Here is a 26,733-nt window from a genome sequence, read left to right as displayed (position 1 = left end):
CCCAGTCCTTGAATATGAATTATTACGTTGTCGTAACCTAGTCTCTGTCTTTCTAGCTGATAATGGTAGAAAAGAGTGTGTCAGTAAAGAGGCTCTTCTTGTTTCTATGTGTGCACCCTTATTCTATTATTCTATGTGTGCGCTATGACAGGGAGAAATTAAACAAGACTATTTAATTCCTGTAGAATTTCCGCGTGCTCCCCCAAGTTACGCTGGAGACTTTCCAGGCAGCCAAAATCGCATGCCTAATTAGCTTTTGGGCATCCCCTGCTTGGCATATCCCGGCTCGTGCAAGGGTGCCCCCTCCGAGTCCTTCCAATTCTACCCACCCGCCATCCCCACCCAGCCTGCTTTTGCCCGTACGGCCCTGCCTCGCGTTCGCACAGAAGTTCTTGCCTCTGAAAAGGCGGGGGGCGGGCACGTGCAACGTCACAATCGCTCCGAAGGTGGGGCGATGGCATCCCGCGGTTCTACCATTGGTCAGCTTTGCCCGTCCTGCCAATCATCCATCGGTTCTTCCAGTCACACGCTTTGGAAACAGTCCTGCGCATCTCTCATCGCCGGCGGCGAAGCCCTTTTTGGCCCGCGCCGGCTGCCGTCCGGAACCCGGTCTTCTCTTCAATTGAGCAAAGAAGAGCGCGGCGCGCGAGCGAGCGAGCGAGGGTGCCGCACAGCGGGCTTGGGAGGGGGCCCGCCGGCTCCCTTCCTCCTCGGCCGCGATGTCGGTGCTGAGCTGGAAGCCGTTCGTCTACGGCGGGCTGGCCTCGCTTGTGGCCGAGTTCGGTGGGTGAAAGGCGCGGTGGGACCGAGGAAAGGAAAGGCCGTACTCGCGCGCTTAGCCCCGCCCTTTCCCCATCGCCGGGCAACAGGCCACGCCCTTTCCCGATGCCCGGCGCTGACCCGGGCCCTGCGAGCTGTTCTGAGGGCTCGGCTCGATCCGCGGGGAGCTGGATGCTCCTGGGGCGAGTCCTCGATGCGGGGAGGGCCGGAGAGCCCATGGAAGTGTCGGATCCCCCCGAGCCCTGATGTCCGTAGGCCGGCTGCACTCTCCGTCTGTCCAAACTCTCGGGGTTCTGAGAACGATGAAGGGGGAAGGAAAACGGACACCTTTTTGCGGCCCCTGGGAGTAAGACGGGATCAGAAGGAACCTGTGAGGCCTTAGAGTAGCGAGAACGCTAGACTGGGACAGGAGAAAGCCCAGCCCTGAATCACGAGGTGACTTTGGGCAGGGTATTCTTTTCAGACTAGCCCACCACGCAGGGCTGTGGTTGTTATTAAGGCTGGAAATGGGGTGAGGGGGGTTGTATGCCAGCCCGAGCTCTTTAGGGGAAGGATGTGATAAGCATGTGGCAAGCAAAGAGAAGGCATGGGAGAGCCTTTTCTCTAGCCTCTCCTCAGCTTTGGAGAGTAGTTAAGTAAGTTAAGGGCAACATGCCTTGCATGTGAGTGCTCTCTTTTTCTGATGGTAAATGCAAGTCCTTTTGTGGTACCATAAAGATTAAGCAGATTAACTGTGGAACAAGTTGACTGGAGCCCATTTCCTTAATTGTGTGAAATGTCATTTTCTACATAGTATGTATAAAATGCCTATTGCTTTGTCTATGGTTACTGTACTGCAGTAACTGGCAATTGGTGCATCATAAGTCTAAGACTGCATGCTCTGAAAATAAGTAATGTTGGGTCTATCCAACATCTAGATGGAAGACTGCCAGGAAATCCCACTGATGCTGCCCAGAGCATCTTGAAAATCTGAAATGCAGATGGGACAAACAAATCTTAGGCGATCCTTTTGCTGGCTAAATTGGCACAGGCCATGCTTCAGCCATGTAAGAAAAAAGCAGATCTGTGAGCCTGTTTGTATCTTATCAAATCTGTAAGTTGCTACAGAATGGCACATGTTGACCTTAATGTCAGACCAAGTCACCCAGCCACCTGCTTTCTTAGCCATCATTATATTATCTGAGCTGCAGGCTTTTTTTCCTTGCAGGAACCTTCCCTGTGGATCTCACCAAAACACGACTTCAGGTCCAAGGCCAAAGCATCGATGCCCGCTTCCGAGAGATCAAGTATAGAGGCATGTTTCATGCCTTGTTCCGCATCTCCAGGGAGGAAGGCATTCTGGCATTGTACTCTGGGTAAAGCTCTGTCCCTCCTCCTGTCATTCAGCCTAGTCTCTCCTTCTCTGCTGAGGTTTTAGATCCCATAGTTATTTTGATTCAGAAACAAGTATTCATATTTAGGATGACCCAGCCAGTATTGTTTGCTGAAATATATTGGGAATTATAGGCCATTTTTCTGTCTAAACCAGCATAAGGTTGTATCTTAATTGAAATGCTGAGGGAGCCCAGCTGAAAGAACAGTGCTGGGGCTGTTGTTCTCCTAAGTGTATCTTAACAGTCTTTCTTTTCCTACTGTAGAATTGCCCCAGCCTTGTTAAGACAAGCATCTTATGGCACCATAAAGATTGGTATATACCAGAGTTTGAAGCGGCTATTTGTAGACCGTTTAGAAGGTCAGTGTGTCAGCAAAATATTGTGAGCTTTTCCCTAATTGGTATAGTACTTAATGTAAAGGTATTGCTGTATAAATAATAATTTATTATCTATCTGGCTGTGCCTCCCATGTTGGTTTTTCAAGTCTCCAAAGCGAACAAAAGGACTTGAATGGCCCCAGTACAAAAAATGCTGAATTGCACCCAAAGGTGCTGCTGTAGCTCATTTTCTGTTTTAAAAGATCCAACGTGTTTCACATTATAGTGCTCTTTCTTAAGGAGTATTTTCTTTCCTTTTTCAGCTCTTTAAAGAAAGATGGGAATGCCTTTCTCGTCACCTGCTTGCTATCCCTGTTACTTTCTTCAGCATATTTAGAAAATAATTGCTTTCACTTTTTCACAAATTCAGGCTGAAACAAACTTCCCACCTGATATTTGTCGATAACTGATCATCTAAGACTGAGTTCCTTGGTGTTGGATACGCTGGGCTAAGCATGTAGTGTTGCTTCTACCTTAAATGGCATATACACTGTTCCAGAGTGAACTGGGGAGATAGCGGAGGGTGAGCAGAGGAATGCTGTTTCGTGGAGATAAGGAAGCCGCTGCAGCCAGCAAAGTTGACGCTGTTGTTCAAGCCAGTGGCTGACTTCCTGTAAATCAGAATTAAAACCTTGAGCAGTATTATTAGGCAGTATAGAAATGTAATAATTAAATGAGATTAAAAACAGAGTCTTGTTCTCTTTCTAGAGAGTTTCTGGAGTTCGGTGTTGTTGCTCTTAAAACTCACACATTAATTAGGTCATCTTGTCACCTTTGGGCCACAGATACAAAATTATTGTACAGAATAAGGGGAAAAAACCCAACATGCAGCAATGGAACATTGTACTTTGATCAAAACCTACTGATCATGCCTCCCCTCTTGTCTTTTCACCACCCAGCAAAGTTGCCTCTTTCTACATCCTGTCACATGTGCTGTGTTGTGGTCTCTGCTTATGGGTGCTATGTCCTAAATGTTTGTTTCCCTGCAGGCCTGGGGCAGCCAGTGACCCGGTCTCCTTTGGAGAGTGCTGCGGTCAGTACAACTGCCCTTCCCAGCATAACTTTCCTTTAACTCTTGGCTTTTCCTTTCTGAACTAACTGCCTAATCTCCTCTGCTGGGTTTTTCAGTCTGAGCTCTCGGTAGAATCCCCCCCACCCCATCGAAGTTCTTTGAATCTGGCCCCCCAAGTGGCCCAAGGGATTGGGTGGCATTCCTTTAGATCAGGTGTGTTGAGCCACTTTCTGCTTGCGGGCCAGATTCAGTTGTCAGCCTGAGAACCATTCCAGTAGTAGGCAAGCCAAAAATACAAGCATATTTTCACTTAGGGTTGCTATTGCCAGTAATTAAGCCTTAGAGGGGCCATTTCGACCTTTTAGAATGGGAAAACACTGCACAGACATCAGACAGCACCAAGCATTTGGTGGTCCAAAATTTGCCCAGATGAAGAGTACATGACCATCTGAGAAAACTAAGTAGGCCAGATTTGGCTCCAGGCCTAAAGTTCTGTACCCTTGCTTTAGAGTTTGACAGCTGCAACAAAGAGCAGGTTAATTGGCAGTCTGCTTCTTTGGTCTCATTTATCAAGCTGCAAAGGTACTTTGATTATAATCAGCAATCACACGATACTGTGCCATAGGCCCAGGAGAAAGGAGGCTGGAAAGATGGAGTGCTTGGTCTTTATGTAACATTGTCTCTTTGTCATCTTCACTTTTCCTTCCTGAAATCTATTCTATTACTCTTCTTCTTGGGCATAATCTTTGGGTTATAACTCCTCCAAATACCTTCTTCAAACTCCTCCTTCCTGATTGCAGATGAAACGTTACTGATCAATGTCATCTGTGGGGTGGTGTCTGGGGTGATCTCTTCTGCGCTGGCAAATCCCACAGATGTGCTGAAGGTAAGAGATGCCTGCTTTGCTTATGTGTCTGCTGCCTCCATGTGCCATCTGCACCCGTTCCTAATAACTGTGCCTAATGTTTTGCTGCCCAGTCCTATAGCATTGCCAGAGCTGCTGCTCTTGTGTGGGTCCCACTCTTGTTTCCAAGGGTAAAAGGATCAGAGAAGAGGAGAGACAAAATATGATGCTACTCAGTTACTGCTTTGCTGTGACTTAGTTTACTTTTGTAATAATGGTTGGGAGGTTGTAGATTAAAAACCTTCAATCTTTTCAGATCCAAGAGGCATATTTAATTGTAACATGAAACCCCTGTTTGTTTGTTTATTTCTTTATTTAACTGCATGTGCCTGTTTTCCTGCTTCTTTGTTGAATGACTAGATGCAAAAGGCAATAGAGATTACTCTACCTTTTAAGAACTGCAAAACAGGCAATTCTAGCAAGTGCAGCTTGTCTGATCCATCCTCTGTTTCTCTCTCTCCAAGTATTGCATATAAATAAACAAAAGATGCTGGTGGTAATAAATCGTACGTTGTGTTGGGCAACCTTCAGTCCTCCGTCTACTTTCAAAAGCCCTCTGAATACGATCCACTCCTATCTTTCCCTCCCTGAGGAGCCTACTGTACAGAATGGGGAAGAGAGAGAAAGGGTGCCACCCCCTGCCAGTCTGCCACCTCTAACATATTGCTTCCAAAGGAAAGTAGCCCTTATCAAAGATTCAGCCTGAGCTAAACAGGATCCATTTGTGGGCCTAGCCCACAGTTAAAGACCAGTTATGAAGAGCAGTTGATTTTGAGACTGTGTGAGGCCTGTGCTCCCAGAAAGTGATATCTGTGCTTTAGTCTTTTTCTCCTTTGCAATTATTTTGGATGGCTCTTTCAGACCTCAGGAGCTTCACTGATTCATTTTTCTGAGTGGGAATTCACTTGCTCTGCTCTCTTCCTTTAGATCCGAATGCAGGCTCAGGGCAGTCTGTTCCAGGGAGGAATGATTGGAAGCTTCATAGACATCTATCAGCAGGAAGGCACACGGGGACTCTATAGGGTATGTGCTGATTAAGTGTTCACTCTCTCATTCCAAGAATTATCTCCTTGCAGCTTCTCCCCTGCATCCATCTATATTTTGCAATTTTGTTTCTTTAGAGAAGAAAGACTCATTAAAGATAATTACACTTGCTGAACTTTGTTTTCCGAACCAGTGAAGCTACTTAGGTTGTTTTGCTGTGGTCTTTCTGCCGCAGGGACACAGGTTACTATTCCTAGCTTATTCTAATATCAGAAAGTCTTGTCTAAAGATAGGGCTCAGGTGATGACCCTCTCAGGTTATAGAAGCTATTGAGCAGTTTGGCTAAAATTAGATGTCAGCGGGGTTAGAGCTCACTGAGGGCTTCCCTGTGTTTTGTCCCACAGTTCAAGCACTGTCTTGAGAGTCTCTCCATGTCTGATGGTCTTCTTAAAGCGGCTTCCAGTTTGGATTCTGCCTTAGGGTGAGAGAGCATGGTACAGACCAACTCGTGCTTGTGCCAAATAAACCCTTCTTGCTTCAGAGCAATTTAATGATGCATTTAGATTTCCCCTAAAACCAAGTTGTCAGGGTAGTGTGCAAGAGCAATAAGAACAAGTGAAACATGCATGCCAAGAAACAGTCCAACAGCAACACTCATAAAAATTGCATTAGGTGAAACAAATAGCATTGGAATGGAGTAAAAGGCCTGAGAAAATAGAAAGATCTTTGCCTGATGTTGGAATGATCTCAGAACAGGCACCAGGCAAGCTTCTCTGAAACAGGCACTGTATAAAACTGTGGTGACACCACCAAAAGGACCCTTTCCCTGGTCGCCTCGCATAGCTCTTCTGATGATCTCTTCATTTAGTGATGGTCCAGGCATCCTTCAGGCAAACCATCCTTAAGAGCATCCCTTTATCTTAAAACAAACAGCGCTGAACCTCCGTGCCAAGGGCTTGACTTTAAATGTACGTGAGGAGGGGGAAATGTAGCAAATGCCTGCCTTTTTGAATCTGTCCCATGTCCAAAGACATGCTCCACTGATCGAAACTGAGTTCCCTTATCAGAGCTTTCTAACCTCCACATTCCTGCGCCTCTGCTTCTGCAGGCCTGATCAAACTCTGTCACGCAGTTGAAGGCTTTGCATGTCAGTTTGATCTCACGCCTAGTAAATTGTCCATGTGCAGAAAGGATGAGCTTGATTTGGATCCAGCAATACCTACCAGTAACTTGGCTTTTCTCCCTTTTTGTACATAGTTGATAGACCTGGAGAAGTAACCATCTCTGCAGGCTCTTAATTGGTTCACCTACAGTTTGAATAGCTTTCCGCTCCAGCAGGAGTGATAGAGGTTGTCACTGTAGACTTGTTGGGCTTGTCGAGCTAAACAGAGGTGATCTAACCAGGAGAATTTAGAACTCTATGGCCGAGTTCACACATAATGTTAACCCATGTTATTGCTTAACCACTGTTTAATTCTGGGTGTGATGTGTGAACAATGCTACACTAACAACCATGGTTTCTTAACCATAACCCAGGAAAAGAACCTGTGGCATATTGTTGGGTTGTCAGCTCTAGTGTGATATTATGTGTGAACCCAAACTTTATTGGATATGGTTTGGAAAGGAAAGGAGTCCCTGTGGATTTTACTCTGCTAGTTGAAATGGCTATAGGGGGTGTCACTCATCTCTGTATGTTTATTCATAGGTTATTTTTCCGGGCTAGGGAGGCATGGGGCAACAGTGTTTTTAAAAATGTAATTCTACATGCCAGTAGCACCACAGAAGCATTTGGGATACAGGAAGGGTATGGGCAGAGAAGGAGGGAAACAAACTACAATTTGTATGATCATCTGCCAGATAAATCTTGGGTTGGGCAACAAACTATGGGTTAAAGAAACCATAGACTATGTGTGAACTCAACTTGTATGTTCACAAATTAGGGGTAAAAACAGCCGTATTCCTTGTTTGTTTGCTTGCTTCTCAAGTTTAGTTTAGCAAATTCTTCACAAGATGCAAATTCTTGGATGGAAGGGGACTCCAAGGAAAAATGGAAAAGTTCGATAAACGTATCATAGGAATTTGTTCCATCCAGTCAAGAACTTTGAATTCCTATTACAAAATAAAGGATTTGGCAAAAGAGTATGGGGGATAGGGACACGGAAAGCGATATTTTCTAAGGATTGTTGCGAGTTCTTTTGCTAAGGATCCTATGAGTAACCACCAAGCCTTTCTCTTAATAAAGATTTTGCAGCTTGCAAGCATCAAGGCAATTTGGGATAGGGATGAAAGGGAGCTACTGGACAGTGAGTCTTGCAGAGCGACTTGTGGCCAAGCACACGTTTAACTTTCAGTCTTTCACTCGGCAGGGTGTAGTCCCCACTGCTCAACGTGCTGCCATCGTGGTGGGAGTTGAGCTGCCCGTCTACGACATCACAAAGAAGCACTTAATCCTTTCAGGACTCATGGGGGACACTATCCTTGCCCATTTTATGTGAGTATTTGCCAGTTTCCTGAGCTTTTTTGGCTGTGAGCAGAGCAGCTACATTTCTTTGAGCCAAGGTATTGCTCTAGGGATACAAGTTTAGCTTGTTTGAAATAGTTCCACAGATTGCTTTATGTGTGTGCTGAGCTTTTCCTGTGTCTGTATTCTGCAAGGACTCGTCTGATATGCTTACATTAAGAAATCCACAGATGCCGTCATCAGATAAGCAATATTAACTTTACATACTGCCTAACAGGTCTCTGTCTATGTCTCATCCTTGCGTGCACATACACACGCGCCCACGTATGTCCAAAGCTCTTAGCACTGAGACTTGGAATCGTCCAGACTTTGCAGATAATTAGGAGGGGAAAGGGTTGAGACTTGCAAGGTGAGGCAACCACACATGGTTGTGTTGTAACGCAAGTGGCCCCTTGCGTGTTTGTGCCTCTAGTTCCAGCTTTACCTGTGGACTAGCTGGTGCCATCGCGTCAAATCCAGTGGATGTGGTGCGGACCCGTATGATGAATCAGCGGGCCATTGTGGGGAGCGTGGAGCTCTACAGGGGTACACTGGATGGGCTGATAAAGGTCAGTGCAGTGCCTTCGAGGTCTTGAATGCCAGGGACAAAATAAGGGTCTGCTCGTGGAAGGATTCAGTTCTGTATCTGGAGGGATAGCATTCTCTTTGCTTTCTCAAAAGAGTGCCGCATTTACACTGTTTCTGGCCATTTTGTAGGGGCAGTGTGGATGAAGAACTCTTTCTATCCATTTCTTCTTTACGAAGAATAATGTATAAGAATGGCGATAGTTTGTTCAAGGATCTGGCTCCTTGAAGATGGCTTCTTCTCATAGGTGAAGTGAAGCTGGATCACCTTAATCCCTGGGCACAATCTGTGAAGAATACGTCCTGCCAGTGCCTCATTCTGATGAATGAGACCCACCCCCAAGCACATGTCTGCCTTTTCCTGACAATGTCTGCTATCTGCCATCCCTGTGGGCATTCGGCGGGGTAAAAACACTTGCAGGACAGAGGCAAGTGTGTTTGCCGGAGACTGGATTTGAAGTGAATTGCTTTCTGCTCTGCCATGTGGATTGGGTTCTTTGAGGGCACAAGCGACTGGTTTAGAAGGAATTCTGAATGTTTTCTCTCTCCGTTCCAGACATGGAAAAGCGAGGGCTTCTTTGCTCTGTACAAAGGATTCTGGCCAAACTGGTTGAGGCTTGGCCCTTGGAATATCATTGTATCCTTCCTGTGTAAAAGATTGTTAGGCGAGCAGGGCTGGAGAGGGTTCTCAAAGCAATTACTGTATAATAGTTTTCTTGTACTTAGGTCCTGGGTCACAAGCAGGGATTTTGCAGGAAAAATTGTGTGGGATTGTAGGAATAGTTGCTCTTTTGGAATAGAAGGGCTCCTTTTTCACTTGCCATGCTTTAAAAATATCATTCTAATCTTCACAGTGTCATCTGGAACTATTCACTTTGCAGAAGTGAGAAATGGAGGGTGGGGATGGGAACCCCAGCTCTTTAAAACTTTTCTTTAACTTAACCGCAGTTCTTTATCACCTACGAGCAACTGAAGAGGCTCCCTTTCTAGGGGCTGCTTCGGACTGGTGATCCATCCGCCTTTCCTGCTCACCTCCCCCTTTCCTGCATCTTCATGCCTTTTTGCCTACATGGACTGAGGCCTGCCATGCCCTCAGAGAGTCTTGGGAGCGTGGCTTGGATGAGAAGGGGGATACTGGGGCCAGAGATACTCAGAGCCTGTTGCATGTGCTTTTCCACAAGGGGAAGGGTGGAGTGTGATGGGGAGAGCATATGGATCTGAGTCTGTATCTTCTGTGAAGAGCTGTGTGAGTTTGAGGTCCTTCCCAGTGCAGCTTATTGCAATGTGGGTTTCGCAGTAGGCTGTGCCTTCCCGCAAGGTGGGGTCTCAAGAAAGCTGCTGCATTCCTTCCATTGTCATGTGATCTTATTAAACTATTTATTGGAGGTGTGTGTCTTGTGTGTGTTTTATCTCCTATTGTTGCTGGAACAGGCACTAAAGCAGGTTGTCTCTTAATAAATAAAAAAACTAAAATTATTTGTTCAACTGCCCTGTCTACCAGTCATCAAACCCGGACTGCTGCAATATTGTAGAAAGCTTGGAGCTGAACTGCGGGGATGACACAGAATGTTGATAAATGTTCTAACTACTTTGGAGAAAGGATCAGTGCTGGAATGTTCAACTTTGTGCTGCTACATTGAAAGAACTAGAAAGTAAATTTGACTGGGGTGGTAATTCTGACTTGAGCTAGTGATCAGTTTGTTTTGTTGAGATGAAAACTAGGAAGCTGGGGAGAACAGGCCATCAGAGAAGAGCAGAATGTCTTTATATTCATTTTAAATAATAAACCAAATACTTGGCTGTTAGTTTCTAGTAAATATATTTTCCATTAAAGGTGCTTCTGAGTTTGTTAAAAGTTTAATCAGAAAGTAGGAAACCCTTTGATACAGTTTCAACTACATACAAAAAATGGGAGACTGTCTTATAGAGGGATTGAGAATGACTCAAGGGTTTTTTAATCCTGGAAGGTAAGAAATGATATATTAAAAGAATTCCTATGCATGAAGCTAGTGAAGAAAGGAGCCATTGTACATATGCAATGAACATGATAAATCAATTTAAAGATTTGGACATCTGAAACATTACAGGAGACAGGAATATATCCTGCTGGTGAAATTCAATTACAGATTGGAGAACAGGTGCATGGTAGGAAAGAGAAGTAAAAATAACCGTGTAGCAGGTTTCTGTGATGTGTGCGTGTTAGATTTATTGCCCATTAGCCCATTCTATAAAAAAAGATAAAAATAGGAGACTGTGAGTTATACGTGACACATCATCCAGCTCTTGACCTGTGCTGGATGTCCATGCGCTATAACAATGAATTTGTGGGCATGATTCACTTCCATCAGTCGCTTGAAGTGTTAACCTCAGTTCTCGTGACACTCAGTTTATAGCTCTTCCCCACCCCCTGGCAGATGTCTATAAATCTTCCAGTTTGTAGCTAGTGCTCCATGCGTCTGATGAAGTGGACAGTATCCAAGAAAGCTTATGCCAGAATAAATGTTATTCTTACACTGCTACAAGACTCTTTGTTATGCTTGCCGCATCACCACACAAATGCTATAGTAATGCAACTTGAGTCTGGGTCTGCATAGCAACAGCTACAACAAAGGACTCGCTTTCCTTGACCCTTCTAGGGTGCTTTGGGATGTTGGCCGTATGGAAGAGGAGCATGTTCAGCATCTTCTCTCCCACCCACTGTGTACTCAACTGGGTTTGCACAGCCGCCTGCCTTTCGCTCCTACTTTGTCCTGCTGGAACAAAGTTCATGTTTATGTCATGTAGTGTTCAAGATGGAAGCTGGCGAGTATTGGTGGCTCTCACAGATGGCACATCTGCTCTTTCTGTGCACCTGAGTGTTAGCTAATATTTATTCAGGGTTTCTCCAATGTCACTTACCTATTCGTGTGTTGGCTCTTTTTTTTTTTTTTGCAAGGGCAAACACATTAAAGGAGCAATAAGATTGGCCGAAGAGGAAATAACTTGCAACTGTCATGTTTGCTTCTTTGGAATTATGTTATCTTTTAAATATTTATTATGTTTGCATTGGGTACAAAGCTTGGATATAGTAATCTCTCTCATATGCATGCCACCAAAATCACCCTTCTAAGTAAATGTTGCAAAAGGTGGTATCTTACAAGCTTTTTCACTAGTCTCCTGCCCTCACTTGACTGAATATCTGAGAACACAACCCTGTGGCCGACTGGGGACGCATAGGATTATTTAAAGCCCCACTCCATCCACTTGGCACCTGCTGACTGCCTCTCCAATGACACAGCTGGACCTCAGGGAAGTGGAAAATGAGTGTGCCAGGAAGCCTGGGCCAATGGTCGATGCCGTTTCTCCAGGCGTCCCAGCCTCCATCCCTCCCCAGCATTTACTCTAGGCAGCTACCCAGGTAATTGCATGGCATAAGGCACTGCAGTGGTAAAAGACTGCCACCATACCTTCCTCTGTGCACTGGATCCATGTAAGCCTCTGAAGCAGAAAGCACTGAATTGCACCCTTAGTCATTTCCAGCATGGAAGAAAACGCACAAAGTTTTCCTGCTCTGTTTCCACAGGACAGTAGTGGCTCACAAGTCTAGTCTAAGTGGAACACAGGAAAGAATCTACTGTGTGTAGCTGACTTCCCTCCTAGCATGGCTGGATCCTGTGCTGTCTACTGTTTTCTCTCAGTATGTCAATCTACCAGTGAGAACTTAAGGTACTTCTGTGTGTCTGATATACGTGAAGTTTGGAGTTTTTGAAAATGTATTATGATCATAATAGTAATAATATTTATTTAAAATTAGTCCCAGGCTGCCTTTAAGAGTAGAACCCTTGCAAGACAGCATACAAGATAAAACCATAGAAAGTAGCAACAATAACAATCATCACAATAGTAATTATGCACCTCTATCTTCTTTTTCCAGCTATCCTATACTTTGTGTATCTATCTGTTGTATCGCAGTTAGGATGTTGCCTGCTTTGGGGAAGTAAATTTGAACTCTCCTGTGATCCATCATCTTACTTAATCAGTATTTGTGTTAAAGCAAGAGGGTGGGTTTGTTTGCCTTCCTCCTCCATGTATTGAACATGCAGAGCCCAAAATAGAAAGCCTCCTACTTCACTGCTTATAAACAAAGTTGCATTTTTGCTTTCTGCCGGCTTGCTGCCAGGTCAGCCCAGGGCAATCTTGGCTTACTTTCATAAGTGGGTCTTTTTCCTCTGAAAGAAATCCTGTGTACAGTGAGGACATATACACAGGATGTATACAGCCTTTCCAAGCTTCTTTGGATGATCCAACATGCACATGGAGCTCCAGTGTTGCTCAAGATTCCTATTTGTATGATAATTGCAGTACAGTATATGTAGATTTTGCACACGCGCGTGCGCGCACACACGCATGCTTATTTTCTGCCCTCAAGGCAAACCTCCAGCAATGCTCACCCAACATTCTGGGCATTTGCTAGTATCCTGTTGACTTCGGGTCTTGTTCCAGAGATGACTCCAGATTTGGGCATGGTGTCCAGAGTGTTTATGCTAGATTACCACAGCTAGCACTACCCATTTTCTTGCCTCTTTCTGCTGGGCCTGGGCCTGACCAGTGAATAGAGGGAGAGGTGCAGGCAAGAGCAGCCTTGCTGTCTTCCGTGCTTTCACATCCTTGGAAAGGGTGGTTGAAGTCGCTGCAGCTGAACAGAATGACAAGCAGCAGAGCTACCTCAAAGGACGATCTGAGGATCTGCGGTAGGACCTGCTGCAGCCATATGGGTCTGGAGAGCTGCCCAGCAATGCTGCCCCCCCATTTCCAGCCTGCCTCCTCCTCTCGTAACATCCAAAGTGCAGTGGGAGGGGGGTGTCATCCTTACCTCAGGCAGCAAAACATCTTGAGCCAGCCCTGAGAGTAGATGTGAGCATCAGAGAGGGAGCTGGTGTTGAGTGAAAGCCACAGCCGGGCTGAGAAGAATTTCAGGCATTTGGGGAAAGGGCCTAGCAATCCCTACCCAGCCCTTTAGGTCTAGCGATGCCTGCCTTGGTACTTGCTCTTGTGTCAGAAACTGCACGTTTAAACCAACAGATTCTCCACAGATATCATTGCTTCTGCTTGGCACCAAAGGGTAACTCACTTCAGTAGAGGTTTGCCCTGGAGGTCTTAGAGGGCAGAGAAAGGAGCATGATCCCCATTCTGTCACCCTCCCACAAAGCAAGAGCCTTGGTCATGTTAAAGGGCTTTGCTGCAAACAGTGAGAAGGGGAACGGATGTGGCATAGTGACAGAGCACTGGCTTTGCATGCTGAAGGCCCCAAGTTCAGTTCCCAGCCTCTCCAGGTAGGGCAGGAAAAATTTCCACCCCAGATCCTGCGGAGCAGCTGTCAGTGTTGACAATACTGAGCCAATAGTCTGCCTCATTCTAAGATGGCTTTCTGTGTACCTAAAGTCCACTCAGACCCTTGGCTTACCATTTCATTCTTCAAACTGGGCCAGTGAAATGACATGTACCGAAGCTACCACTCTTCCTGGACGACGAGCCTGGCTGTCAGTCCAGAACAGGGGGAAGACCCTGCTCTTCATGCACCGGCACATTCGATAGAGCTGCAGGCGCACCTCCTTCTGCCAATAGGCGTAGACCAGGGGGTTTACCAGGGAGTTGAAAACACCCAGGACCCAGAGATACCGCTCAAGGACATGCTGTAAGATGCACCGCTGGCACACAACCTGCACGATGCTCCCGATGAAGAAGGGTGACCAGGAGAGGGCGAAGCATCCTACGCTGATGGCCACCGTGCGCAAGGCCTTCATGTCACTGGAGGGTGGAGAGACAGGGTAGGTAGAGGCCAACCCAATCTGCTGCAGTTCTCGAATTTGCTGCATTTGCAGAGAGGCGATCTTCAGCAGGTGGCAGTGGAAGTAGACGAAGACAAAAAAAGCCGGGAAGAAGCTGACGCAGAGGACGGTGAGCAGGTACGTGGGCTGGAAGACTGCGAAGAAGGTGCATGACCCCTGGTAGTTCTCCTGCTGGAAGCTGCGTGCAATCACTGGGAGAAAGCCGATCAAGCAGGCCAGTAGCCACAGCCCTCCGATAAATGCCCCAACAACTGGGCTGCGCATGATTTGGAAATACCGGAAAGGATGCTTGATGGCCAGGTACCTGTCGAAGGCCACCAGCATAACAGTGAGGATGGAGGCGGCGCAGGGACAGGTGATAAAGGCCATTCGCAGAGCACAGTACCTTTGGGGGATGTGGTGCTCAGCATCAGACAGCTCTTCAGTTGCCAGACCCGTGATGGTGAAGCCCACCAAGGCATCGGCGATGGCGAGATTTAAGACGAAGCACAGACCAAGGTAGCTGCTCCTCCAGATCAGCCGTGCGAGTACAATAACCATGAGGGCATTGAGAGCCATGATGAGGGAGGCCAGGGTAGCCAGGAGGATCCCAAAGGCAACGTCTCCCATGTCTTCTCTTTCGAGGAACAAGGCACGGGCCACAAGACACTCAAGGTCTCCCTGCCTGGGGTTAACCAGATGAACCACTGCAAATATTTTCAAGTATATCGCCTTGGATGTAGGAAATCTTAGGAAATGCTCAAAAACCAGGAGGTGGGATGGTGGGCACCCTGCCTTCTCCTGGGGAACCAATCCATCGAAGCTAGTGCCTGCTGTCACCTGGAGCCTGCCAGCCTTCTAAAGCTCCTACTGGCAATAATTGCTCAGGTGCTAGGCCCTCCCCCAGTTTCCAGACAACCTGAGAGTGGGGAGGCAAAAAGCTTCCTGCAGCTTCGTGGCGCGCACGGATCTCTGCAGGAAGCTTGGATAGTTTGTCTCCAGGCACTACAGTGGCCCTCAAATGGTATCTGTGTGAAATATAAACCATTTATTGTGTTCCTGATTTGTATGGAATGCTATGGATTTTTTAAATGGGGGGTTTCTCTTTGAACATTCCCTTGCACTTCTTTGCACAGAAAGTCTGTTCTGAAAGGTTTTGAACAAAACATCAAGCTAAGCTGGTCAAGAAGGCACAGTGGGGTAAAATGAAGGGGTTGGAGGAGGCTGCAGCTATGTAGCACTGGCATCTGGGGAGGACTTGGAGGCAGAAGTTTGGAGCTGAATGAACTAAAGGGCCCTCAAATGCAGCAGCAGGTCTAGCTGATCAAATTTCGGAATATGTGAAATATTGCACATTCCATTAAGAGAGAACCAGCCTCCTCCCCTGTAATACCACCAGAAATAAGTGAAGTCTTATGCTTGTCTTCTAAAAAGGTGGGGCTGAAAAGAACATTCAATCCAGAACCTAAAATTCCCTTTAAAAAAAAAAAAAATTAACTACATAAACATACAATAATACATCCATGACAACAAAACAAACAAGAAAAAAGTACAGTACAAATAAATTGAATGATATAAATCAATCACAGCAATTAATAATTAGATTATATAATACTGAAGGTGTACCCCCACACTGGGACCTTCAGTTATATGATAATTATTTATTATATCTACACATATATTATTTGATGTACATAAATGTACATATACTTCCCTTCTCTGAGAGCCCCTTCCTCTTCCAAAATTGCATTGTATCATACAATGGTTTAATACCCTTCCCTTTTATTAATACATATTCAATAAACCCCAAATATCAGAATCATTATTTGTTAACTCTTGTTTCACCTTAACGCTACAAGTTAACTTGTCAGTAATAGCTATATTCCAAATTTCCTTGTACCAATCACTTAATTAGAAATAACAAATTTCCTTCCAATTCTTCACTACTATTGCTCTGACTGCGATTAATAAATTTCCCTTGAATAGCTGTGCACTTGAAATTCCCTCTTCTAGACAATTCTTAGAGAGGCAGGAACCTCTTTTGCATCTAGCCATCACGTGTGTCAACAGGCAAGCTGTCTCAGTGTAAAATCTGTGCAGCAAGTTTCAGAGGCATGTATTTCCCTTGCCTTCCTCCTCCCGTCTCAGCATGTAGCTGCGGAAAGGAAAGTTAGCGATTTGGAACTGTTTGAGAGAGCATCCAGAGAGCATCTCCTGAAGGATGCACGCCTGCTTTAACCAAGGGGTGAACAACCACAGTAAGGTCTGATGGGGTGCTGGGAGCTCACCCAGTCTTCAGTAGGCGGAATTACACGGAAGGGGCGTCTCCCCATGGCATTTGGCTCCCTGCAGGCATGTTGGAGGGGTAATTTTCCTGGTGTATTTGTAGGGAATTGGCTTTATTCCTGTGGGTTTCCTCCCACTGGAGAGAAAAGTGAGGCCGCTTTGCTCTTTGCCTTCTCGCATTGGGCAAAGGCTGGCAAGGCTGCAGATGTCCACAAGCTTTGTGATTTTGGCGGCTAATTTAGATGGCTGGGGCGCCATTTTATTGTTGTTATAACAACTGGGAGCCAGAAATCCTTGCTAATCTACTGCAAATCTCTCAGCCATCTACCAGGATTTCCTGATCTACTTTCTGCTCACTCCACCACCAAGAGATGCTCTGGACAAAGCCAGGAGTTAAAGGCTTGTTTCTATCTTGATCCGTCGCCTTACAAAATGTCAGGGGGCGGGGGAGCAGCAGAGTGAACGGTTTTCAGAAGCAACTTTGGAACCAGGTCTTCTTGCACTTCTCTGAGTCTACAGTTTGGATGGACATTGAATTGTACAAAATATGTAATTCTCGGAGCAGCATGTCTCAATTACAAATGCAGGAAGCGCAGCCCCACGGGAATTCTATTTTCAGTTGTTACTTGCTCTTCAAAACAATAACGCTTGGTTCACGACCTTGAGGGAGACCTTTATATACATATAAAAACACTGAAATAAAGATAAACACGTAACTCCTTGCTAGATCGGTCCACACCCGTACACTGACTACCATTCGGCGCAGAATCCAACACGGTCCTCGATAATGTTGTTGAAGCGCGTAGGTAGCCCGACTAGCCAATCAGAGCGGCCGAAGAGGAACGCTCCCCCCCTCGTCCCTCCCCTCTTTTCTTATTGGTCAAATCCCTGAGCGAGCCTGAAAACTACGAGTCCCAGCATGCCTACCGGGCTGGAAGTCACGCCCTTAGAGACCGGCCGTACGAGAAACGCTCCGCAGGCTGTTTGGAGGTGGGGCTGGCGAAGCGGCGGAGGCCCGGCAGTTTGGGCTTTTTGGAGACCGGGAGCCGAGGGCGGGAACGAGCTACGGATGTTTCAGGAGTTCCGGCGTCTGAGGGCCGCTGGGCCAGCAGGTGAGGAGTTACTGGGCAACGGGGTTGGGCGGGGCAAGGTCCAGCCTCCTCTCTGGCTAGCCTCGGGCAGACGGATGGGCCTTTTAAGGGTCTCCTCACTCCAGTTGTCATGGGAACCGGTAACGGCCTACTTCATTCAGAGAAGCAGGTCCCCTCTGTGTCTGTCCCCCGCTCCTGGTATGTTGTACTCTGGTCCGCCGTCACTGTCCCTTGGTCTGCCTTTTTTGTTTGGTGGTCAACCCTGATGTCCTGCAGATGTGTTGGACTGCACCTCCCATCATCCCTGCCCAGGAGAGTCCTGTAACTGGGCATCAGTAGCGTAACATATATGGAGGGCACTGGGTTGAGAAGGCTTGTTTAATGAGGAGGCTGACTCGGTCTGGGGGGTGGGGTGAGTTCAAATCCCTACATAGGCATGAAGCTCCCCGGCCAGCCTTGGTTCACGCTATCTCAAACTAGCCTACTTCACAGGAGTGTTGTGTGCGGATAAAATGGGGCAAGAATAGAAGCATGTATGCTGCCCTGAAGCCCTTGGAAGAGAGGTGGAATGCACGTGTTACATGTAGCAGGTAATAAGATATATCTTTTTCTTCCTGAGATCCTGGAGAGCTGCTACTAATCTGAGTAGACTGTATTGGGCTATTATTACAGTAATATCCAGGTGTTTTTTTTTTTCTCTTGGGAAGTAGCCAAGACAGTCACTACATTTTATTCTCACAACAGCAGTAACCCTGTGAGGTAGATCAGTCTGAGCATCCATAACTGGCCTAGGGTTATCCAGTGGGTTTCATGGCCACGATTAGACTAGAACCCAAATCTCCTGGATTGCCATTCAGCACTCTTGACCACTATACCGCAGCAGCTTTCTTATGGACAGATACTCCAACTTGGTATAAGTCAGCTTCTTACAAACTTACTTGGATGTTTCAGTGAACCATGTTGGGTTTATTTCTTTGTAAACATGCATAAGATTATACAGTAGACCTGAAGCCTGACAGATAATTAAAGTGGTGCTGAGTGAGTGTGCTTCAAGAGGGAGTCTCATGATGTGGGTGTTACCTTTGCTGTAATAGCCACCTGTTAACTTGTGAAGGCTAAGTGACTGAAGAATAGCACTCTGATCAAAATTTCACCCAATCAATATATGTACATACATATATATGTGTGTGTGTGTATATATAATTAGAACTCTTTAATGGCATTTTATGGAACCTCTCTGCACTTATGTATTAAGAGCAGAGTTTTTCCTTTAGTTTTCCAGTTATATTCCTTTTCCCTAGTATATAGAAGTGATCAAACGTTTGCCCTTGTCCATAAGGCAGGAGTGGCCAACTTGTGGCTTACCAGATGTTTTGATCCACAGCTTCCCTCACCCCTCAACGCTGACTGTGCTAGCTAAGGCTGAGGAGAATTGTGCCACCTCTGCATTAGTGCATGGTTGTATTTTTCCCACTTTTCCTGACAGCAGAGGAAAACTGGTGTGTTTGTTGTCAATGGCTGGTATATGATGTTACAACTAATTTTGTGTGCTCAATCAGTGACCGGAAGTGGGAAATCTTTGACTACCGAGCCAAAAACCAAAACTAAAAATCACATTGTTTTTGCAAAGTATGTTATGGTACACTAAATGGGACTTCTTGATAGTTTCACTGTGTATCAAGCTGGTTGCCACAGAAGAGAAGCGGCTCTGTGCTTGTTACCCCTGCCTGGCCACTCCTGAGTATGAAACCAGATCCCAGATTTACAGAAATTTGGGATCTTGGCATTTTTATAAGGGCTTTAATAGTCTGCCTGTTCAGTCAGTGTACAAGAGGCAAAACAGAGTATTCAGTAGTGTGAAGAGGAGGCTCTGAGCAGTGATTATGGGGATGAGAAGTTGGTTGTTACACATGTTCCTTTTTTTTTTTTTTATATCCTGCCTTTTTCCTACAAAGGGCTCAAGGCAGCTTACATTATCTCTCCTCCTCCATCTTATCCCCACAACAACAACCCTGTGAGGTAGGTTGGGCTGAGAGACTGTGACTGGCCCAAAGTCACCCAGTTGGCTCCATGGCCGAGCGGGGACTCAAACCCAGATCCTCTGAGTCCCAGTCCCATGCTCTTAACCACTACACCACACTGGCTCTATGAAATGTTGAAGAGGTGGCTCTCTGAAATCTGGGGCAACAAACTCAGGTAGATGGGCAAGTATTAATGTGTAATTTATGTCTAGGTTTAATCTTGGAACCCATTAGTGTCCTCACTTAAAGTGCAATCCTGTGCATGTATTCTCTGAGGCAAGTCCCACTGAGGTTAATGCGGCTGACTTCCAAGTAAGTGGATAAAGGCTCGTAGCCCCAGACTAAGCATAGGCAGAGTGTGAGTCCTCTTCAGTACTGCGTGACTATGGCATTTAAGATTATAAAGATCTAGTCAGATACAATTTTTATAGTTCCATCATACATAGGACAGGCGGCTACTACATACAGAACATTATTAGTGATGATGGCTTGCCCTGCCTGAAGTCAAGACCTTAGCTCTTTTAGATATGCTTTAAAAACCTGTGCATTTCAAGCTTAATCTGAGTTTATTTTATTGGCTAAGTGGTGCTGCTTTATGGTCATTTCAGGTGGTTTTATTGTTGTATCAACTAGTATTTTGATTCCGTTGTTTCTCACTAATTAAAACAATAAATGGAAGAAGGGCTTTGGGGCTCTTGATATGGCTTCTGGGAGTGCCTGAGTCAATCCAACTCTCCTTTTAGAAAGAACATATTTAGTAGCTTGGTATTGGGAGTGGGGGGAAGGGGGCAGCAGGATTTTGCATTTGAGTTTTTCAGAACATAGAGGCACTGAGTTCTCAGAAGCTAAGTTTATGGCATGGTAAAATCAGTCTGCTAAGATGACTGCTTGTAAGGCATGCAGCCAGCAAGCCTGGGGCTGCCAACTGCATGCCACTTCTCAGTGATCCAAGGACTGAAATCCTTTGCAAATTCACAGATAAGCATGCTGTTTATTGCTTCACCACCTGCTCTCTGGCATCTCCCCCAGTGTCCAAGATTCAGTCTCTTAAGTGTCACCAATGTAACTGATGGGAACAGATGCAGCAGTGGGCAAGAATTCATTTAAAAAAAAAGACGTTTCATGCCTTTCCTCTTTAGCATCCCAGCGTTTCCAATTGCCTGCTATGGAAGCTTCATTGACGTTAAGCTCTCCTCTTGTTACTGTTGTTGCTGGCACTTGGTTCAGTTGTGAGATCCAGCACAGCAGATACATCATAGATGAGCTGAACTGTGTTTCTGGTTTTTGTGTTTGAGTATGTTGTGAGGAGAGTAGATGGCAAGATAACCTGCAGTTTGGACTGAAGAGCACTCTTCAGCAGCTCATCATGTTTTTGGTGCAGTTCACAGGTATAGTGTGAATTATGGTGTCATGAGTTTCGCCCCAGGAAGCTTTTGCCTCCAGTTTGTTTGCTATGAACAGTATTAATTGGAGGGGACAGAATTAAATTAACGAACATCTGCAGACAGATGAGATCAGCAGAATGCCAGCAGCCAACTGTAACACTGAGTCTGAGCTCCTGAACCTTTGAAATTATGTGGATTCAGCAACAGTACATGGAATGTTTGAATTAAATCCATAGCATATCCTGCTGAAATGGTAATCAGTACCCTCTTAATGCTGCTTTCCTAGCTTTAGCCCTTCCACATCTATCCTGAAATTGGAGAAATTCTGTATTTGAGGCGGGTGGTTCAAAAAATGGGTCCAGTGTTTTCTTCGTCTTCATTGGTCCCCTAGAGCATTACTTTCTAATGTTTCTTTGTGGGTTGCCATGTGTTTTCGGAAGGGCATAAAATCATTTCTGGAAGTTGCTATTCAATTAGAGATGTTGACATAGGAGGAATTTGAGTAGAACAGTCACATTTTGCTTCTTCATATCTAGCCATGGGTTGAAACAGAAGCAAACCACACCTACATGCAGAAAAATAGGTCACCTCTGTGATTTTGATGTGATGGGAAAAACAATACTGTAAATATCTGGAATTTAATTGAGATCAGCTTAGCACGTTTGATATAAACATTAAGCACTGTTTTTCACTGTTGTTGACATAGAAATATTTGGAGCATTATAGATTGTTTTACAGGAACTATAACTTGGGAACCTGGTGTGTTGTTGACTATTTTATATCCCTCTTCGTAGCTGCTTCATAAATGTCAGTGAATAGTTCTCTTAAGGTCAAAACTACTATTACTTTAAATCTATTTCTAATAGATATAACTGTTCTTGTTTGTTTTTTACTGTAGAGCTGACAGAAAGACCCTGAACCAGATTTCCATGCTTCCTATCTCTGCAAGCCAGGTCCTGAGGTAGATTAGACTGTCTACACCTATTCTAGAACAAAAATGAAAAAATAGGTGCCAGATATAGATCTAAAGTAACTTGTGTTTTGGCCTATGTCTCTTTCATGTGTCTAGCATGTCACTGATAGAAGAAACCTATGACATGACATCCTTGCGATGTTTATAGATCCTAATGGGTCAAAGGAATGCTCAGCCTCATGAACTTTTTGCATATTTCTACTATTAGCAAGTTGAAAGGACAATAAAAAAATTCTTTATAGTTTACTGGCAGAATACCTGCTCTGCATGCGGAAGGCCTCAGGGTCAACCTGGCATCTCCAAGTAGGGTTAGGAAAGGACCCCGCCTGAAACCCTGGAGAGCTAGCTGCTCCCAATAATTCTTGACAGTGGACCAGCCAGTGGTCTGACACAGAATATGACAGCTTTCTGTGTTCCGCTTGCAAGAACTAGCTCATACTAGTTTGTAACTTGCAAGATTCTTCTTCAAATAGGATGTTAAACAAACCAAAGCAGGGAAGAGAAATGTTTCATGTATAAGGCATGGCACGGAAGCCAGTTTGCAAAAAGTGCCATGGTGCTTCTATGCAAACTTTTTATTGTGCAATTGCTCTGCCTCATTCATGGAATTTTACAGGGTATCCAGACAAGTTGTCATCCATTTGTAACTCTCCTGTCTTGTTTTCCCACTGCTGCATTCATCTCTGCTCTTAGAGAAAATCTTTGTAGGACAAATAGCTTACAGACCTATTTCTGTCATTGACTGCAACATTTTTGTTTTGGGACAATACCGAATGTAGTTTGTCAAGGGAATACTACAATTGGAGATGCTTTATCATTTAATGCTGTATTTAAATTTGCATTTTTTCTTATTCAGTTCTAAAATGGGTGATTTGTAGTTAGTGAACTGCCAAGCAAGATGTTTTAAAATTGTGATTCTATTAGGCACATGGATATGCTTGTTTTCTAAATTGTTTTATACTTTTGTTATTGTTTTACATCATGTGGGACTTTTGCTAGAGACACTGTATTCGCAGAATTGGTAGTGAGCCTCTTCTTAAAATTTACATAGCTGAAACTGAGAAGCAGCTTCTCACACTATGCCTTAATATACAGTTACTTTCACTTCACTCCCCTCCATTCTTTGCAAGCCTGGAACATATGTTCCACCTTTCCTTGGCTAGCCTTTAAACCAGGGGTCCCCAAACTTTTTCAACAGGGGGCCAGTTGACAGGTGCCAGCGGTGGGCGTGGGCCCGCCAAGGTGGTGCCTGTGTGGGGGCATGGTGCGGGGACTGGGGGGGGGGCGCGCTGGCTTGCTCATGAGGATGTTATTTTCTCCGATTGAGTCCAAAACGATCTCTCCATGGGCAAGCTGCCACCATGAGGCACCAGTTTGCTGACAAGGAGACTGCTTTCTCTGAGCGAGTCCAAAATGACCTCCTCATGAGCAAGCCGTGCACCCGCGCACATGCCTGGGGAGTGCAAAACCTGTGGGGCGGGCCGGATTCGGCCATGGGTCCTTGAGGACCCATGCTTTAACAATGGGAACTGGAAGGCACGGACAGCAACACAGAGATTACCCCTTTAGTGCTTATTTATTATGCTATTGCCTTTGTTACGGCAGTGAGCAGATTAAAGATAATTTAGCTATCATGTGAGGTTTAGTTGAGGACTAGATTAAATTATCAGATTGGCATATGTGAGGGAAATTAATAGTTGTAAAGAAAACACACATCTGCTTTCGGGCAGCATATGCACATTGTAACTGACACTGTTGTAGAAGTGGCTCCCTGTTCTCTTGCACGGGATAGAAATTCTCTTATAAAATGGTCCTTGCTACCTGCAGTTTTTAAAAGCACTTGAATTTCATTATCGTATTTAAATAATTTAGGGTGCAATCTTGTGCATTTTAGATAGAAAAATGCTGACTAGGTATTTTTGAGAATTGTAGGATGTTTTCCTGACCTAATTTTTAAAAATACTCTGTAGGAAAGCACATTTTAAAAAAATGAACCTAATAAAGTTTGAATTGTTTGAATTGAATTAAAAGTTGGGAGTGAGCTATATTCAGCTTGATGGACTTTACTTCCAGGAAAGAATGTATAGGACAGGGATATAAATTTTGTAACCTTATTTTGAAGTAGAATATGCAAGAATATTTCTCAGGCTAAGACTATATTTATATTATATGTTTGCACTGTTATAATAACCATGATAACAATGTAAACTATAATATAAATATATTTAGAAAGTATGTTTCTTTGAGAGGTGCTAGGGCAATCTTCTCCAGTGCCTTCCAGATGCATTGGAATACAACTCCTATCATTCTGAGCCTGCATATACATGAAGGGAGTTGTCATACAACATTTATGCAGGACTCAGATTGGGGAAGACTGTGCTAAGAATCTCTAATCTTGAATATTCTGTACTCACAATCTCCAATTCCAAGAATTATCTTGATATAGTTGTGACATTTTCGCTGATTCAAAACCACTATAAGCTTGTAGCATAGATATGGATAGAAAATTTTTTTGGATTGATAATCTAGATGAGACCCTTGGTTCTGTTTTCTTTGTGCATTTGTACAGACCACACCCTCAGTTACGTGGCAATAACATTCTCTCTCGTAACCAAGCAGCTGGAAGATGGCATTCCCATTGGCCAGTTATGTGAAGCGTTCATTGTAAATTAGCTATAGTGTTTCCAGAATGCACTCACATCCTGAATCAGGAGTTTCAAGTCCAGTGATCATATTGCAGGCGCTCTGCATTTTTTAAATTTGCTGCTTAGAAAGTTGCTAGAGAACATGAGCAGATGCTTCCTACAGTTTTGCCTGAGTTGAACTGCTTCAGATACAGATATATCATTCTGAGATCTTTCTGAGTTTCCAAAATCAGTTCATAATGATTAGGGCAGTTTGATAGGGCCAGCTGAACCGATTCTTCTATCCATGTGCTTCAAGGTTTGCTTTTGCTTTGCCGGCGCTTTAAGAACTAAAGTAACCATGTCACTTTTTAACATTCTTAATGCTTTCTTTACTGTTTTCCTCATTTTACTTATCCTTTCCATTCCCATGCTTACTGCAATTGAATTTAAGGCTGCAATGTGGCATGTACTTACTTGGGAACAAGACTTACTGAATTCAGTCGGACTTACTTCTGATGAGAGAAGATAAAATTGTACGTGCAGGTGCAATTGGCAAACATGTATTTCTTTAGCAGGCTTGCGTGCAGGACCGGCCCTGTTGAATGCAGCCTCCTGCATATGTTTTACAGCCTGACAGGTGCTTGATAAAGATCCCATCCCTATATTTTTGCAGTCCCAGGCAGGTAGGTTTATTGAGTCTGTGAAAGGCCTCTGTGCTGGTGGCCTGCATTCAGCCTTGTGGCTTAACGTGTGCAGCTCTAGAGAGGTTTGGTTAAGGGAATTTTTATTATACGAGTCTGTAAATTCACTTGAAGGCACTTACTACAAATCCCTGGTATGTTGGCAGGGGAGAAAACCCTCACCATTACAAACTTAGTTTCCAGTGCAGGAAATGCAAACTTGACTATGTAGGGAATGCTCCTTTAATAAATGTTTGTCATTCTGAAGTGCCCAAGACTTTCCAACCATCCCAGTGATGGCTGAGACTCATTTGCTGCTCCTCTCTCTAGGGCTCTGGGATTAGCATAGGGTTTAACACTCAAGACCATCATATAAAGTTCTGTCATCAAGACACAGGTTTGCTTGCAATGTGGCTGGAGAGCAGAACCTCTCTACAACTCCTCGTTCCTATATTTGTTCCAAAAAGAGAATGTCAGAAACTGCTAGCTTCTTCCTATGCAATCTGTTGGCTGCATGGATGAGGATATCAGACAGGATGTTCAGTCCAGTTAAGCTTTCCTGTAGCTTTTGAGATTCTGCAATACTCGAAGGCTGTAGTGTTTGCATTGTGCATTTGCCCTGATCATAAATGAATGTTGAGTGCTAGGCTGGTACCTTGGTTAATAGCAGCCAATGCACCAGGGCTTGTCTTGAAACACTGAAGAAGCCATTTTAAGTAACACAAGGGTTGACTTCAGACTTTTCGTGGAAGGTATTCAGCACCAGGCATCATTAGCTGTCAATGAGTGAGTTGCTATTATTTCTCAAGTGTCAAAATGCCTAGTAGACTACTGTCTTTCTGTACTTGTTCATCCTTCTAGCCAGTTGTAAAACCACCTTCAGTCCTTACATTCAGTGATCATAAACACTTGATTCAAAAGGGGTAAGTAAAATATCTCTTTACTGTTATAGGAGCGACTTAGGTTGGTATGCTGGTTTCAGATGTCATAATTACGTTGTGTTTAGGCTGTGTAACATGCTTTACATGGAGCTGCCTGTGAAAGATACTTGGAAACTTTAGCTACTCCAGCATGCTGTATAGTAGAAAGCATTTCCCCCCTCTTGACTGCAGCTACTTCCATGAGGCTTAAGAACCCAGGGGTCTCCTGCATTCTGTTCACAGTGGCTTATCAAATGCCTTTGAGAAACTTACAAGAAGGGCATAAATACAGAAATGCCATCCTGACCATATTCCCAGTAACTGGTATTATGGAGGTAAATTAGGGAGAACCAGTGTGGCATGGTGATTAGAGTGCCGGACTGGGGATTTGAGAGATCCTCACTTGGCCATGAAGCTCCCTGGGATAC

General features: G+C 44.7%; 3 protein-coding genes across 10 annotated transcripts in view; 2 read left to right on the top strand and 1 right to left on the bottom strand.

The window, feature by feature from the left end:
* The first annotated feature begins 569 nt into the window (after positions 1-569).
* SLC25A14 (solute carrier family 25 member 14) lies at positions 570-9,900 on the top strand. 4 transcript variants are annotated; one of them, XM_044427350.1, is made up of 10 exons: positions 570-783; positions 1,988-2,074; positions 2,418-2,512; positions 3,520-3,563; positions 4,343-4,428; positions 5,374-5,469; positions 7,797-7,921; positions 8,364-8,499; positions 9,072-9,152; positions 9,464-9,900. In XM_044427350.1, the coding sequence occupies exons 2-10, from the start codon at positions 2,045-2,047 to the stop codon at positions 9,503-9,505; spliced, it is 735 nt and encodes a 244-aa protein (XP_044283285.1). In that variant the 5' UTR covers positions 570-783; positions 1,988-2,044; the 3' UTR covers positions 9,506-9,900. The 4 variants fall into 4 exon arrangements, with proteins under 4 accessions (XP_044283285.1, XP_044283283.1, XP_044283284.1 ...); XM_044427349.1 differs by lacking the exon at positions 570-783 and adding an exon at positions 920-1,215; XM_044427351.1 differs by lacking the exon at positions 570-783 and adding an exon at positions 1,223-1,415.
* A 4,062-nt stretch (positions 9,901-13,962) lies between these two features.
* Positions 13,963-14,952, bottom strand: GPR119 (G protein-coupled receptor 119). Its single transcript, XM_044427168.1, has one exon. It carries the CDS (start codon positions 14,950-14,952, stop codon positions 13,963-13,965), a length of 990 nt encoding a protein of 329 aa, XP_044283103.1.
* Positions 14,953-17,585: 2,633 nt separating this feature from the next.
* The window catches only part of ENOX2 (ecto-NOX disulfide-thiol exchanger 2), a 32,855-nt gene continuing 23,707 nt past the window's right edge, over positions 17,586-26,733 (top strand). For 4 of the 5 annotated variants that reach the window (XM_044427359.1, XM_044427358.1, XM_044427356.1 and 1 more), the window contains exon 1: positions 17,586-17,720. In XM_044427359.1, the coding sequence (XP_044283294.1) occupies positions 17,678-17,720 (43 nt within the window). In that variant the 5' untranslated portion in view covers positions 17,586-17,677. Of the gene's footprint in view, positions 17,721-18,191; positions 18,290-26,733 lie in introns of all 5 variants that reach the window. The other variant, XM_044427357.1, reaches the window with a different exon arrangement.

This window comes from Varanus komodoensis, unplaced genomic scaffold (assembly GCF_004798865.1).
Source record: "Varanus komodoensis strain SLA01 unplaced genomic scaffold, ASM479886v1 scaffold18_3, whole genome shotgun sequence".
NCBI lineage: Eukaryota > Metazoa > Chordata > Lepidosauria > Squamata > Varanidae > Varanus > Varanus komodoensis.
The sequence above is the reverse complement of the archived record's forward strand: the minus strand, read 5'-3'. Positions and strand labels throughout refer to the sequence as shown.